We start from the raw sequence: 15994 nt of genomic DNA, 5'->3' as shown, positions 1-15994 counted from the left end.
ACTTTGCATCAATTACGGGACAGAGAAACACCAATGAGGACAGCAAATTCCAGCAGTATTTTAGAACCATACAAAGAGAGGCTACAATCTTCCCTGCTACCAGCTTTCCCAGGCTTGCAGTAAAAAGCTGACTTCTTAGAATTTCTCACACCCTTCAGTATTAAATGGAGCTCCTTTACCTCTGGCTACTGCAGTAGTGGCTTATCAACGATATCCTTTTCCCCTCCATTAGTCATTTACCCCATCTGCATTCCAGCTTTACTGCTATTCAGATTCTTTATCCAAACCCCCCCCCCCCCCCCCACTTTGTGCCAGCCCTACAGATGTTCACCTTGGATCCATTATTTCTACTAACAACCACATTCTCATTATAGAGAATGACAAAACAGGCAAGTTTGGAAAGGAACTTGGGGGACCACACGGTTTTGCATGGCCATGCTTAGGTAGCAGGGGGCCATAGGGGTGGTTTCTGTGCAAAGATGCCAGAAGCTTCCCACATGTCTGACAGAGCCAATGTCAGCCAGCCTCAACATGAACCTGCCACTGGCTAAGGTCAAGCCCACTAGTGATAGTAGTTGCACCTATGGGACCACTACATGATAATGCAAAAAAAACCCCTCTGCAACAGCAATTGTGCCAAAGAGTGTGTTGGACAATGTGAGAGGAACAGCTGTGGAGACACCTAGGCCTGTGAAGAGCAAAGGGGAGAAGGTTCTCCAGCTGCCAGGGCAGAGATTCCCAAGCAAACCACAGTGAGTCAAGGGTATCCTCCTGCAGCCAACAGAGGTCCATGGTGGAGCAGAGATCAGAGATCCACCTGCAGTTTGTGGAGAACCCTGTGCTGGGTTGAAGGAGGCTGTGACCCTGTGGGAAGCCCATGCTAGAGCAGGGTACCCACACTGGAGCAGTTCATGAAGAACTGCAGCCTGTGGAAAGGACTCATGCTGAAGAAGTTCATGGAGGACTGTCTCTCATGAGAGGGAGGGCTGGTTCCTGATGCAGCCTGGAGAGGTTGCTAGCCTCCCTTGCTGCAAGAAAAGACTGAATCTAGAAATCTGTAGGTGTCTTCAACAAGTATTATGTGCACAGTTTCTCATACAGTTAAGAAATCATGCCATACGCAATACAGACAACAGTGGAGTAGCCAGAGCACAGAAAGCCCCATTTTCTGCATACCTTCTGAAATCGAACTGAGGTTTTTCAATACAATAATGAAAATAATGTAGTTAAACCTGTATTTCTACATTTGACTGTTTTCAGGAAAGATGAAGGCATGGAAGGCTCATCTGAAATTTTATTTAAGAAAAACCCCACCAAACTCTTAAGTAGAACACATCTTCCTGTATATATTACAGCCAGTAGCACATCTTAAAAGAATGGAAAATCCTTCCACAAAGGTATCTCTGTAAGTCCCACTTCCAGGGACTATGACCCTATATTACATGAAACTACACCGTTTGGATCAGGATAAAAACTAGAGGCAATTTATCAGCTATTAAACCTGCTGAGATCACATAATTAATTTCATGTCAGTAACAGCCCCCTGTCAGATCTCACTCAGATCTCAATGCAGCCCCATTACCTGAAAATTCCTATTTCTGGAATGAGGGAGTTAAAATTTTCAAATACACACTTCCCCCCCGCCTCCAGAACAAAGGAACGACAGCACATGTCTTTAAAAGCAGAAATCTGCAGTTTGGATACCTGTTAGGCCTTCAAGGCTTTATAGCCTTGCTACCTACTAATAGGTATCAAAACTGTAGTCTCTGTACATAAAGATGCAAAGCAAGATTTGTAGTACTTTACAGTGTGTATTACTACATTTGTAGTAACACAGGAGTTTTATTTGGGAAAGACAACTTGTAGCTTTTGCAGAACTGGTGAAACAGAGAAGGCAAATGCAAACAATCACCTACTCACAAGGAAGTGATAGCTTTGGGAAACACTTCTAAGGGTTCAAATACAACAAAAGAGAGAAGAATAAATTGCACATTTTAAGTCCTGTCCTCAACAAGGCACTTGGATGAAATAAAAGATAAATCAAACACATGCTAAGGTCAGGTGAGAATATAATAGAAAAGAAAGACTCTCAGTTTAAGAATACACATATCCCAAAATGCTTTTTATTACTTTAAATTGGCTAGCAGGGATAATTAAGGGTGATGCCTTACGACATAAGTGAGATACTGCGCAAGTCAAATTTAAAGAGCAGGGCAAATCCCAAAGCACAGAAGAGAGACACAGGACACACAAGCCACAGCCTATCTTAAACAGGAAAGTTTAAAACAAAAATCATGCAGTTCCTTCAGATCTCCACAGGATCGTCCAAGGCCCTAATTTTACACAACAGCCTATACATCAGAAAAGGCCATGGTATGAATAGTCATCTCTATGAAGACAAGTTAGGTATGCAATGATGTTGCAAGTAGGAACCTCACTGCATCTTTAAGCAACCAGGTATCCCACAGGATTTGGCCCGAGGTCCAAGTCACTCAATCCTCAGCATCTCAATTTGCACTACTGTAGTAGGAGAACAACAGCAGCAGGGCTGTGCAGTTTACCTGCTTAATACATGCAAAGCTCTTTAGCATTCTCCTCCAATCCCCTCATAGATGTGTAAATCATTGTATTCTTACTGTTCTGGGATAATGACTGCAATTTGATGGCTTGCAGAAGGAGGCCTCTCAGCAGGGACATTTTCATATGAAGGCTCCCTTAGGAGGTGCTGGTGGGGGTAAGAATTCTGCAAGTGTAGCTCAAGGGCCAGATGTTGAAGCAATCTTTTTCTTTGCTTCCTGCCCTATCACTACCATATTGTGACACCTTGTCAGAGAATTTGAAATAGGCACTGCAACAACATGAAAGTGAATAAAGGATATTGAAATGCATCATCTAAGCCCGAGTTTGGAATCCAAGAAGGTAAATGAAATTTTTTTTTAATGATACGGTATGTTAAAATATTCTTTGTTCATTTGGTTCTTAAAATGTCCTCCTCACGCAACGCAGTTTCTGACTGACCAATTAATGAAAACAGCTTGAAGTGATTACTCCAAGACCCTTGCTTCTTGTGAGTGGTTTATGGAATTTTGAACACTATATTTGAACAGTATAGGATGCCAAGGATGCTGCTGGCACAAAGCCTATGTTTAACCCAAATGATGTTCACATGTGTGTTTGCAATTGTGACTATAAGCATCAGAAACAGGTGACCCATAAGATAATTCAAAAAAGACCAGATTCTTCCAAATGTATTTTGGACATCATCTCCTGAAGTTCAGACCTTTGACTCACTTCTGCAAAAAACACTTTATAATAACTCTCACACTTGAAAAAAAAAATTACCAGCAACTATCATGCATTACTTCCCCCCCCCCACCAAAGTATTTTACACCCAAGGCATAATAATTTAGTTAAATACTGATAAAATCTGTCCAGAGCAGATTTTCGGTTCAAGTGCAAGAGCTCCAAGTTCAGCTTAAAAGTCCTCCAGCTGACCAGATCTTTTCTTCAAATTGTTGGAAAAAGAGTTTGAATTTTTGTTGTCTCAAATGTCAAGATCTACCAGTGGCAGGAAAGGCATCTCTTGAAATGAAAGCTATATTCAGTGTCCTTCGATGCAGCTTTGTCAATGCAATTTGTAATATAAGTGGGGAAATAAGGGCTAAGAAGCAGAATCTTTTGAAGGGCAGAAACCTTATGAGCAGTTGAAGTAATTCCACTTAACTAATGCAAAATTACATGTAGGAAACAGTCTGTACAACATGCCTGGCCAGTCCCCCTCCACTACCAACCCCAGAAACCCCAAACACCTTCACCCAACAGAAACTCCCAAAAGACATCAGGTGTCAAAGTTCTGGTACAACCTGTGAGTCAACCCATCACTGAGCAACTGCATTTGAACCATATTTTGAGCTGCTTAGAGGAGGAGTGGTGTGTATATAAAAGGTTCTGCCTTTCACAATATATGCCCTGTTAGTTTAGGCTTAATTCTACAGTAATATGAAGAACCAGAGAACTATTTTTAAAGTATTTCCTTTTATATACTTTGTTCAGGCTGATAGAATGTTCATTTCCATTTCTGGTAGACGGTGGTGGTGAATACAGGTTATCCCCTCTGACACCAGTTTGGGAGCAGAAAAAAATGTAAGAACACCCCCAAATTATGTTGTTTTTACCTGTGGCCTCATCACTCTGTAGGATGTTCCTTGTATTGAAGGATGAAAGGCAGTAACACAATTGCAGTAACAAGGAAACACACTAACACCCAATGCAATTCTCTAAGAAAAGCAGAAAACAGCAGTAACAATGATTGGAATAGCACCCAAGTTATTAACTTCTCCTTACTAGTCTCCAGAGGGAATACCAAAGGTTCAGACTCTAAACTCTAAGACTGAAAACTCAGAGACCAACTTTCACACACTCATTCAGGTTTATGTTTTTAGACACTTTTTGCTTCATTTTGAAAGAAAAATGTTCCTTCCAAAATATTCAGCATTTTTACAGATGTTTACTGAAACCTGCAAAAACATAACTAGTTTGAATTCACTTACGCCAACTTCCTTTTCCCCCAACATACCTGGTTTAGTAAGCAGATCAAAACCAGTTACAAATGTTTCACTGTGGGATTACAAACACCTTTTTAAGTGGAGAAAATATTAAGAAAAAATTTGTAGTGAAAGACTAGACAAAGAAAAACCAAGCTGCTATGCCTTCTAAGTTGTCTGCAATCTTACAGCAAAGTACTACTAAAATCCTTTTAATAGATGTGATGAAACTCTTAATAGAGGTGAGTATCCCTAAGGAAGCAGATTTCAGGCATAATTTAAGTATCACAGTTCAATGGGAAATTACTTTTTAAAAAAAATGCAACAAGATCTCCACCATTCTCTTGATTGTGAAAAGAAAAAAATAAGTGTATCTCTCTGCAAGAGAAAAGATCTTTATCAACACAAAATTGAAAGTGATACTTAAAATATTTTAAACCCTGCCAACCCCCAAAACACATCTGCATTATAATTTTAAATAAAAACATGTGATATACAATCAGAATTTGCTTATATTCACTTCTGAACAGGTAAAAATAAAAAACCAAAACTAGTAATTAGTAACCAATAATCACAATTTTATGCCAAAAAAAGAAAAGCAGCTTTGACAAGATTTTAGACCTACATTCTATACAAACAGTGAATTTCAAAATTAAACCCTAAGATACTCTTAAGTAACTGTTTTAATTTTTAGTAACTTTATTTTTAGTTCAAAGTACATACAAGATACAATTACTATAGATATGATGAGAAACAGCACTAAACTTAAATTCATGTTCTCTTTGATACAAATTTAATTGCACAAAAGAAAAAACCAAATCCAAGCAATGTTACCGCTCCCATTTTGACTAATCTTTTTTCCAAGGTGGCTGCTTTTTCTGGAAGTTTCACTTGGTTAGGTTTATTCTTCTCTTCATACTGAGACAGATGTTAAATCCATGTAAAAAGTGTAAGAAAAAAAGTTAGTGTGAAAGCTTCTTAAGTAAATTATAAAGTACCTAGTCGTAAGAATCTGCATGCATCTAGGATTGATATTACTTCTTTCTGTCTCTGTCCTACTTAATTTGAAATAAATGTGTGTAAACGTTCATCCTATTTGATGTTTAATTATTCTGTAACATATATAAGAAAAACAAACTGTTCATTTACAAACTTAATTACTAAGGAGCAAACCACTACTATTATTAGATGCTACAAAAATCTAACAACAAAATAATTGAACTCTGTCAAATGTTTTAACTAGAACTTCTGCCATTTAATTACTAAAAAAACCTGTTTATTTAAAAAGGAAGTTAACTATGTAACAGATTAGACTAATTTGAAATTAAAGGGAGAGTGCAAAGTACCTAACAAGTGCTTTCTTAAATGCATGTTGCACCTGAGTGGAGCCTTGTCATAAAGGACAGCAGGGTTAGGTTCCGATTTCCTACCTTACTTAACAATGTTTGGAAGGCTGTCTCATTTACTGTACTTTCAAAAATTATATGCTAAGACATGTACCGCTGGCAAAGTTTTGTCATGACTAAGCTTAGCAAACAGTACTGAAAACTTCAAGGGACTGTATAGAAACATTTTATGTAAGAGGTTTAACTGTTTCACTTACATTCACAGTTCGTAATAAACGCTCGGGTGCTCGACATTCAAAAGCACTCCATCATAAATAAAGTAGCACAAAAATGTCTTGTGTTAAAGTATTCATAAGTGAAACTCATAAAACATAACAGGATTTTAAAAAGGAGGATTTGCATTTTTAAAGTAATTAGAAGGCTGTTTCACACAAGATACAAAGACACCATGCTTCCTCTCGACAGCTATAAAACCTCACATACAGATAGTCAAGTGGCATCAAACTTGGAACTCCCAGCCCTTATAACTGGCCTGCATATATAGGAGGCAAATATATACACAATTGATGATTGCATATGCAAAAAAAGGAATAAATAGCTAGTAAGTTCTTTGCCACAGTCATTACCTCTTAATATATTTGGTGTTAAGGGATTTATTGGGAGAAGGCTGTTATATCACATTAAATTAACTTAAACTACAGGAAATTGCATTAGTAGCATTATACCCAAGGTCTGAGTTCCACATGGCTTCGTTCAGCAACAGATTCCTTTCTGACACTGATGCTCCATTTACCCTACCCCAGCGGCCGTTCATTTTACCAGCCTATTACTTAAAATGACCCCATCTGACAAGAGAGTGTCACTGTGTTGGCTTGAGAATGACTGATGTGGTGCTAACATCTAGCCTTGACCTCTCCCACCCTCTTCTTTTGTCACTTTGCAGAGTTATCTGGGATGCCTCCCATTCAATTCATAAAACCTCAGTATCTTCCTTGTGAGTCAATAATTCTAAACAAAAGATTCCTTAATTAAAAAGTAAAAGTCTAAGTATTCAGCATGGCCTCTATGCCACAGTGGTTGTCAAAGAGCACGGAGATACATTCCAATTAATTCTTTCATGCAGTAGAAAGAAAAAGGTAGATTATGCTTTTTTTTTTGGAGATTCTTCACACTTCTCTGGAATATTAGAGATTATGTCTCTTTCTGTCCATGAAAAGGTGGAAGGGGGAGAGACTGAGAGATTGATGCAATGTCCAAGCTAAGGCTAAACAGCCTTTGGCAGACCAAGGTATGAAACATTTCCCTGAGGGATGTCACATTTGAGGTTGCATCAGAAACTTGTACACAGTATTTAACAGCCTCACTCACACACACCCACCTCCACCACGAGGTCCTTCAGTTTGCCAACTTCTTCTCCCAACTTTTTAACACTGCAAATCACGTCTTTGCAGACTTCAATATAACATTCAGTTGGTGCCCACTGCAGTACCATCTGTTAATAATTACAGTTATTTGCCATAATTACATAATTGTAGATTAATTTAGTATTCTACAGTTCATGTATCACAAAAGACAGTGCCAGAAAAGGTCTATAACTGCATTTATGCTGGGTTTTAATTGTATGATTTATGCACAATAAGCTACTACTCCCTAGCAACCTTTGTTGGAAACTTTTGTCACTTTAACTCTCCTATCAGTAGAAACATGAAGAAACAAATCTATCTCCTTTAGCTGTATGGCCTATTTGAAATATATTATTTTTAAGAAGTGTCCTTTAGAGAAAGAGCATTGGACAGCTTTCTATAACTATGTAATAACCAAGATAGTTGATAAATATTCATAGTTTTTATTTTACAAGGTAGAATAATGCACTCTAAATCAATCTTCTGTCTGGTTGAATACCTTGTGAGAATTTTTGAGGAAATGGTTATTCATGGTCTGCACAGGAATGATCAGCTTACTACACTCTTTATTCAACTTCTGAAGAAACTTGAGTAATTCATCTTCACTAGAAAAAGAAAATATTTTGTTATTTGTCAAATGCTGTAACTTCTTGCAAGCTGAATATCACATATGGATTTTCAACACTGGCTAGTGAGTTAGAAATGCAGTTTCATAACATACAAAAAACCCAGTATCATTTTAAAAGTGAGTAGGTGTGAGACATTTAGCATTTTAGCAAGTTGCTGGGTTTTTTTTCCCTCTTGTTTGTCCCATCCCCTCCCTCCACTGTCTTATTTTTGAAGGACAATATTTCTCACCTGCAGCTTATATTTTTGAGGTAGATGTGAGAGAAAAAGTCTGGTTTGTACTTTGGAGCTAGGACTGAAATGACTAGGTTTAGGGTAACATAGTCTCCAACAGAGTTGAAGAAAATAAAAATTCAGTAATATTGTCTTGGCCCTTGGATCTGGAAACATACCTCAGAGGCTGAATTATCTGATGCTATCTATTTCAAAGAAAATTTTTACTTGATGCTCAAACACAAGCAGGAAGTCAACTCTCAAAATTAGTTTGACCCACGTCTCCAAGAAGTGGAGAGAAGGATAGAAAAATTTAACAGATTATTTTCAGCTTTAAGTTTCTAGAACTTCCACATGACACTGACTCAGTTTTACTGGAATGTCAGAGAATTTTAGTCATAAGTCATGGTGCCAGCCAGAAACTTGTTACTGCTCACCAGGAAGAGGGAAAGAGGGCAAGGAAGAAGATCATCCAATTGCTTTTACTGAGTGAGCTCTCAAATTCTGAAACTCCTGAGAAGTGTCTGTATCTCCAGTAGGAAAGTTTCTGCTAACTTTAAGCTATTTGGGTCAAACAAGAGACACTTTCAAGTTCCTACTGCAGAATTTCTTGTTCTGCAGATCCATAGGATCTGCATAAACTAACTCAGACTCCAACATTCCTCCATTCCCTAGGCAATATGCTATTAAACCTAAATGCAACATACTAAGAGCACTTGCTTCTTTCTTCTGAAGGCAAAATGGTATCCAAGAAATTTGTCAAACAGCTAAACTAAGCTACATGCCAACGCAGTGCATGTATCTAAATGGAGATGGAATTTAGGCCATTGAGTGTCATAGAGAGCTTTCCTTCAACTTTGGGGACAGGACCATTAGTGAGTAAAATTTCTGCCACTGCTCAGGACATCTGTGACTTTCAATACTGCTGAACTGTTAAGACTTTAACATTTAAAAGAGAACTATATAGAAGCATTAATAGGTATGCTGGAGGTTTAAAACCAGTACTGGACATGGTTTTCATGAAAATGGAAAAGTACAAAAGCCTATTAGTTTGTTTTTATAAAATAAACTACTGCTTGTTTCAGAACAATGTAACTGAACTGAGTATTTCAGGAAAAGAGCCCAAACACTAAACATCTGGAGATAGTCTGAAAGCTTCTCCCATATTACCATAGTCAAGCCACAATCATAAGTATTTTCTTCTACTTAGATGACTTTTTAGCTGGCACCTTTTGTCTTTCATTACAAAGGATATTATCTTTTGAATTTCTGGTAGGATTCTTGGCAAATATAAAGTATGTCATGGGCTTGAATTTGGGGGGAGGGGAAGAAAAACATTTATTTTATCATACTACTTCACTACACCATAGTTCTTTTAAAAACTCCACATTTTCATAGAATTTTATACCAGTTGCAGTGACATGCTCTTATATTTAGAAATGGAAATAATGTATTAAAAAATTATCACTTTAAGAAAGAATTAATGGCTGTCAAAACATCAGTGGCTACACAGTGCTGGACACTCTGTAAGTTTATAATCAATCAGTTCAAGATTTTCTACTATGTTAGTTTTTCTATGACTTAATGACTGATTCTCCTTCTCACAGAATGACTTTGAACAAGTGAGAAGTAAAATCTTTATATAATAGCATGTAAACATAGCCAAAGATTTTAGCCTAAAGGTCAGATGCCTAGAATACATGTCAGGCAATTTTCTAGAAAACTATGCAGTGCTTGCCATAACTGAAGTACTGTCATATTTTGTGTATTTCAATCTTTAATTAATCAATTATTTTCTGCTTTTGAGAACTACACATGATCTAAACCCACACTATACTAGGAATAAGATATGTCACTGGTGTGTGAGACTGCACCAGATACTGTGTGGGTATTTAATTGTATTTGGCCACACAGAGTGAATTGATAATTTTTTGTATTTCTCTACTTACTCCCTCTGCTCAAATTTTTAAGCTGCTCTGCTTGAATGTATGTACTAAACACTACTGTGGAACAATCTGAAAAAAGCATACACTTTAACATAAAAATGCCTAAAGCTTAAACTGGGCAAAGTCCTCTTAAACTGTAGCTTATTTTTGCTTGCTGAAGAGTCAACATCCATTTTCAAAGGCACCCAAGAAATCCCTGGTATATCACCTCAGCTCAGCAGCAAAGCCTCTACTTTAATACAAATGGCTCAGATGCTGTTGTCATACTGGTTTATATCCTCCTGCATGCTGGAAGTTTAGTTCTTCAGTACTGCAGCACATGTATAAATTTGCAGGATTTTCTTCTGAAAGTACACAGTTGTTTTGATGGAGAATTACAGAATCATAGAATATCTGGGTTGGAAGGGACCTTACAGATGATTTAGCTCCAATCCCTCTGCCATGGATAGGGACACCTTCCACTAGACCAGCTTGCTCAGAGTTCCATCCAAACTGGCCTGGATCACTTCTAGGAATGGGACATCCACAGCTTTTCTGGGCAACTTATTCTAATACCTTACTACCTTCACAGTAGAGAATTTCTTTCTTACATCTCATCTAAACCTGCCCTCCATCAATTTGAAGCCATTCCCCCTTGTCCTATCATTACATGCCTTTGTAAAAAGTCTTTCTCCAGCTCTCTGGTAGGCCCCTTTTAGGTCTTCTCTTCTCCAGGTTGAACACCCCCAGGTCTCTCAGCCTGTCTTCATAGGACTGGTGCTCCAGCCCTCTTGTTCATCTCTGTGGCTCTCTTTGGAACTCCCTCCAGGCTGATGTCCTTCTTATGCTGGGGGTTTTGGAGCTGGTAGCAGTAGTCCAGGTGGAGTATTATGAGAGTGGAGTAGACAGGGAGAATCCCCTCTCTACCTGCTGGCCACTACTCTTTTGATGCAGCCCAGGATATGATTGACCTTCTGGGCTTCAAGTGCACATTTATTGGGTCATGTAGAGCTTCTTCCAGGAGCTGAATCTGATGATCCTTGTGGGTCCTTCCAACTCAGGATATTCTGTGTTTCTGTAATTCTCATCAACCAACACTCCCAAGTCCATCTCCTCAGTGCTGCTCTCAATCCACTCTCAGTCCAGCCTTGGCCTTGCTGAATTTCATGCACCCACCACTCAATGCTGTCAAGGTCCGCCCTGGATGGTATCCCTTCCCTCCAACATACCACACAGCTCTGTGTCATTGCTACACATACTGAGGGTGTACTCAATCCCAGTCTCCATGTCTCCAGCAGAGATGTTAAACAGCAACAGTCCCAACACCAACGCCTGAGGAGTGTCACTTGTTACTAGTCTTCATCTGGACATTGAGTCGTTGCCCACAACTGTTGCCCAGTGTGAATATCCAGCCAATTCCTTATCTCTGAGTGGTCTCTGAATGAAATCTCCTCACAGACCAGAAGAAACATCAAAGTCCTCTATCAGGACATGAACTCCCTGCTCTTCCAGCCCATCTCAGCTGTTCAAGAGCTTCCTCAAATGCCTTGCACGTCCTCCCAAGTCCAACAGCTCAAACTTTGTATTGTGATGCAAAAACATTCTTCAAGCAGGCCACAAAGTCTCTTTTTCATAAACACAGCAATGGATAAAGATACCAGCACTGGGAGCAATCAATGTATGAATGATTGGTTGGGAGTGGAATGCATACTGGACAGTTTCATGGAACTGGGACTCTAAAGACAACACTATGGCAGGATGACATCATGACATGACTGCTAATGCACAGTGTCAGTGCAATTCAGTTTCCTCAAAAGCACAGAGACATGTACAGACTGAATTTGAACCCAAGCATATTCTTTGGACCCATGAACAACATAACTAACAGGGACTCTACTTACAGCATTTAAGTAGTACAGACAACTCTCCCCAGTATTTTGGAGAGGGAAGGGATATCTAGGAGAGTACCAGCACAGCTGTCAGATCACTAGTCAAGAGGGAAATACACACACTTCAATGAGGAACTGAACCTTTACTACCTAATCCAATTTTAGTAGCTATACTTCTATAAGTTGGAGAACTAGGAAGAGGAAAGATATGAGCATGGAATTTAAATTGAGGTCTAGGTGTGTCTTCCAGACAAAAAAAATTACTTACATATAAAGGATAAGAGATTTTAGAAATCTTAAGGCTCCCTTGTACTTACTATATACTTCATTTTTCATTTTGTGCTGGATGTGGAGTGCTCTAGCAGTGCTTAGGGAACTTATTAAGTTTAATGAGGTTGCTAAGGAACATACCTCTCAGCTTGGGCCTGGCTTCTATGGTACTGCACAAGACTATACTAAAAGTATGAGAGGTGTTGCACAGCTGATGCCTTTATACTATAATAGGAAAAAGTACCAAGTTGGAATGGGAGTCTGAAAGAGTAACACTTTCTTAAAATTTTTTCCTTATAAACCTATTGATATATATATAATCTATGATAAGGAAAATAGTTTCTAAACTTCTTAATTGGTAAGATAAAAAAATGGGATATTTTAGAAGCCAGTTAAAACTGCTTCCAGTGGAAGAGAAAAACAATCTGGAAGAGAAAAAATCTGGAATCTAAACAGAAGTAGCATTTATGATTTAAGATACACATGTACAAGATAATATTTTACGAGTTGAAAATTAAAGGCCTATGCAGAAGTTATATGCATCTCTCCCTCCCACAATTTTTTTATTGCATCTTAAAATCAGACAGATTTGACTGGAAGGCTAACAGAGCCTACCTTGTCTAAGCTCCCAACCTTCTGTGTGCAAAACACAACCACCACCAGCTCTCATAACCTACTAACTTGCATATTCTCATGAATGTTATGCATTAAGGGTAAGGCATGAGACAATTTTACCTCTGAGCCACAGAAAATAACACGGTCACCTTAAATTGTTAACATTTCACTTCCATTTCCTTAGATATACTGTTAATACCTCAATTCCAGCTTCATAATTTCAGAGATGTCTTCAAATTTTTTTTCTTCCACTTGCAGATCATTAATAGCATCTAGGAGTTTCTGTTGATCTCCAGGATTTGTAATGCCAATCTTAAATGTAAAGAGTAATTCCAAATACAATTTACTTTTAAACTTACTAGACATAACAGTACAGTAACACATTTCACAAGTTTCTAAATATTAAGATTTAAAAGAAATTCTTTTTAAGTTATTGCAACCAGCTACAATGTATGTACGTGACAAAGGAAAAAATAAAACCACAGAAAATATTCAATGATGCAGAACAAAATGACAAGAGATGAGGAACTGCCGAACTGAAAGTGCACAGGATACTCAGAAAATCTGTTTAGGGTTTATTAAAAAAATAATAATAGCAGTTTGCCTAAGTACCCCTGTCTTGTCAGGATGTTAGACTTTCCATTTCAGAATTATCTGAGTCATCTCTGACAGCAAGATAACAAATCATCATGATGGTGATACAGCATTAACTCAGAAAGAGTGGAAATTATCAAATCCGCACCAAATAGAGAATTTTAGAGGAAAACATCTTTTTTAACTAAAGGAAAACAAAAAAAGATACATACTATGTAACAGATTCTCCAAGTGATGCCTGGAGCAGAAAACACTGGCAGCTGTGCTATCCATCAAGTATCCCAGATTAAATTTTAAATCATATTTAAATCCTAGACTGAGAGTTCTCTTGCAGAACACTTAATGAAAAAGAATAGTTCATTTGTTAAAAAATAAATGCTTTTGTGGTACATTCAGTATTTCCCTTGCTCATCTGACAGGCTGCTGTACAACACAGGACTTCTGGTGTTAGCAGCCCTAACATGCTCCTCCACACAAGTAAAAAACCTCTTGACTTTTTCTTCTAAGGCACCAGCTGAATACCCGAGTCAACATGAGTAGACCAATCCTGCATTTGAGACTGCAAGGATCTCAGAGTCTCCAAACCTAGACTATATGGGACCCTCACTGATATTCTGTGGACTTGAAATTACCTTCTGCACTCTCAGAAATCTGGAAGATGTTAGCGTTTGCAGTCTCCTAGATTTCTGTCAGAAAGAATTTTGAATAAACAGCTGATAACCCACATCAAATCAACATTCTAGGGAAGAGATTGTGCCAAGGGAAAGGCTTGCTTTTTTCTGAGACCCAGTGGTATGAGACTCATTGTTCACTGTGACTGTATAAAACTGTCCTTTAGATTCTCCACCAATTAGAGCTAAAAAATAATTATGGGCTCACAAGGGTACCTTTACACATATCAAAACCATGTTAAGTTTATAGACAAGTAAGTTTTTCAGTAATGAAAAATCCCAACAAGATTAATTGTGAATTTAAGTACAGGTGTCAAGAACTTTTGAACTTTTTAATAGGTTTCCATTCTTTCCTAAATGTATTATACTGAAGTCTTTTTAGCAAATATCCCTAGCAGCCTTAAGACAGAAAGATCTGAGTTTCATATGAATAATCTGCTTCACTTGTATTGAGCTGTAATTTTACTCAATTCATTAGTTTTCAGGTTTGCCCTGTGGAGCCCTATCTGGTATGAACTAATATTTTCTTAAGGCTTAAAAAGCATTATAGCAGTCATTTTATCATGAATAAGTAAGCAGATTTCTACAAAAGCAGCTATTCTTGAGGAATTAAAACTATCTTGCTTAAAGTAGGATCTATTGTGAAGACTGCCTTTTCTTTTGACTCCACCTTCTCTTTCCTGAAACTAGCAAACCAGGATGCATCTTTCTGACCAGCATATCAGGAAGATGTGCTTTGTTCCCCTAGAAATAAAACATCGTTTTGTTCTTCTGCAAATGGATCACTGAATACCACCACATATTGAAAATATTTCTCAGGAAGTAAAGAATGTGATAAATGTCACTATAGATAAAGCCTTCTACCACCACATGGTTCTGCATTTAGTGGTAAAAGGTGCAGAACTTAGAGATGGAAGGTTGATAGATCAATCCAAACTACTCCCCAGTTTCTAGATTATCTCTACACAACATGAAGTGACCCTGAACCTGACTGTTCATGCAACAATGACTGCATGGAACAACCACAGTGCAATAAGCCCTTCTTGATGGATAAGTGAATTTTTAAGTTGGTGTTGGTTCACTTGTGTTCTGCAGTCCAAATTATGCAAGTATTATTGTGAAGTGGCCATGTTTAAGAATGTGCAAGTGCTGTACAATGACTTACTCATACCTGTAAAAGAGACTATATGCACTCTCAATTTTAGCCAGATCAACTCTAGGAACATCTATTTTATTCTTTGCCTAAATACGTACAAGACAGCCCTTCAAAATCCAAGCCCCAAGTTCACTCCAGCGTGAATATGACAAGAGGTGAATAAGATAGCTGCAACACATGAAAGATGATACACTGCACAGATAAAACCAGTGAAGCTATGCACAAACTCTTACATCAATGCCACTTTGCCCAAGTAACCACTAATTTTAATAATCTGACACATTTCTGTCAAATATCAAATGCTTTTTTCAGAGAGTGGGGGCAGAGGAATGAGTCCTGGAACTGTGATGTAGAAGCACATAGACCAGATAATTATCCAATTATGTAGTTAAAGTTCTAGATTATACTTTGAATTTTGATGTATTATTCTAAATTAAATGAAATGTAAGAAAGAAACCTTTTTAGTCCTGAATGCATCCAGAAGAGAAATTACTTCTGTTGCTATCTTATCAGAAAAATGCTTAAAACAAAAAAAAAAAAAAAGTGTCATAAGTAGTGCAGACAAAAACCTCCAAATGTTGAAAAGACATGTTCCTGTATATTGAACACATTTTTTCCAGAATGGAACAGTTTATAAGCTTAAGGAATGCAAGGATTTCAGCTTGAAAGACTCATTGTTTAGGCTCTGTAGTAGAATACAGATAAAGGTATTTACAGAGAAAATATCTTCCTATATTGTTT

At 37.8% G+C, this 15994-nt stretch overlaps 1 protein-coding gene across 3 annotated transcripts in view; it reads right to left on the bottom strand.

The window, feature by feature from the left end:
- Positions 1 to 5101: 5101 nt before the first annotated feature.
- Positions 5102 to 15994, bottom strand: part of ASZ1 (ankyrin repeat, SAM and basic leucine zipper domain containing 1) — a 36029-nt gene continuing 25136 nt past the window's right edge. For all 3 annotated transcript variants that reach the window (XM_068189903.1, XM_068189904.1, XM_068189905.1), the window contains 4 exons: positions 13032 to 13144; positions 7793 to 7898; positions 7269 to 7382; positions 5102 to 5462 (listed from right to left, as the gene is read on the bottom strand). In XM_068189903.1, the coding sequence (XP_068046004.1) occupies positions 5316 to 5462; positions 7269 to 7382; positions 7793 to 7898; positions 13032 to 13144 (480 nt within the window). In that variant the 3' untranslated portion in view covers positions 5102 to 5315. The remainder of the gene's footprint in view (positions 5463 to 7268; positions 7383 to 7792; positions 7899 to 13031; positions 13145 to 15994) is intronic.

The sequence above is a fragment of the Anomalospiza imberbis genome, chromosome 5 (assembly GCF_031753505.1).
Source record: "Anomalospiza imberbis isolate Cuckoo-Finch-1a 21T00152 chromosome 5, ASM3175350v1, whole genome shotgun sequence".
Taxonomy (NCBI): Eukaryota; Metazoa; Chordata; class Aves; order Passeriformes; family Viduidae; genus Anomalospiza; species Anomalospiza imberbis.
The sequence above is the reverse complement of the archived record's forward strand: the minus strand, read 5'-3'. Positions and strand labels throughout refer to the sequence as shown.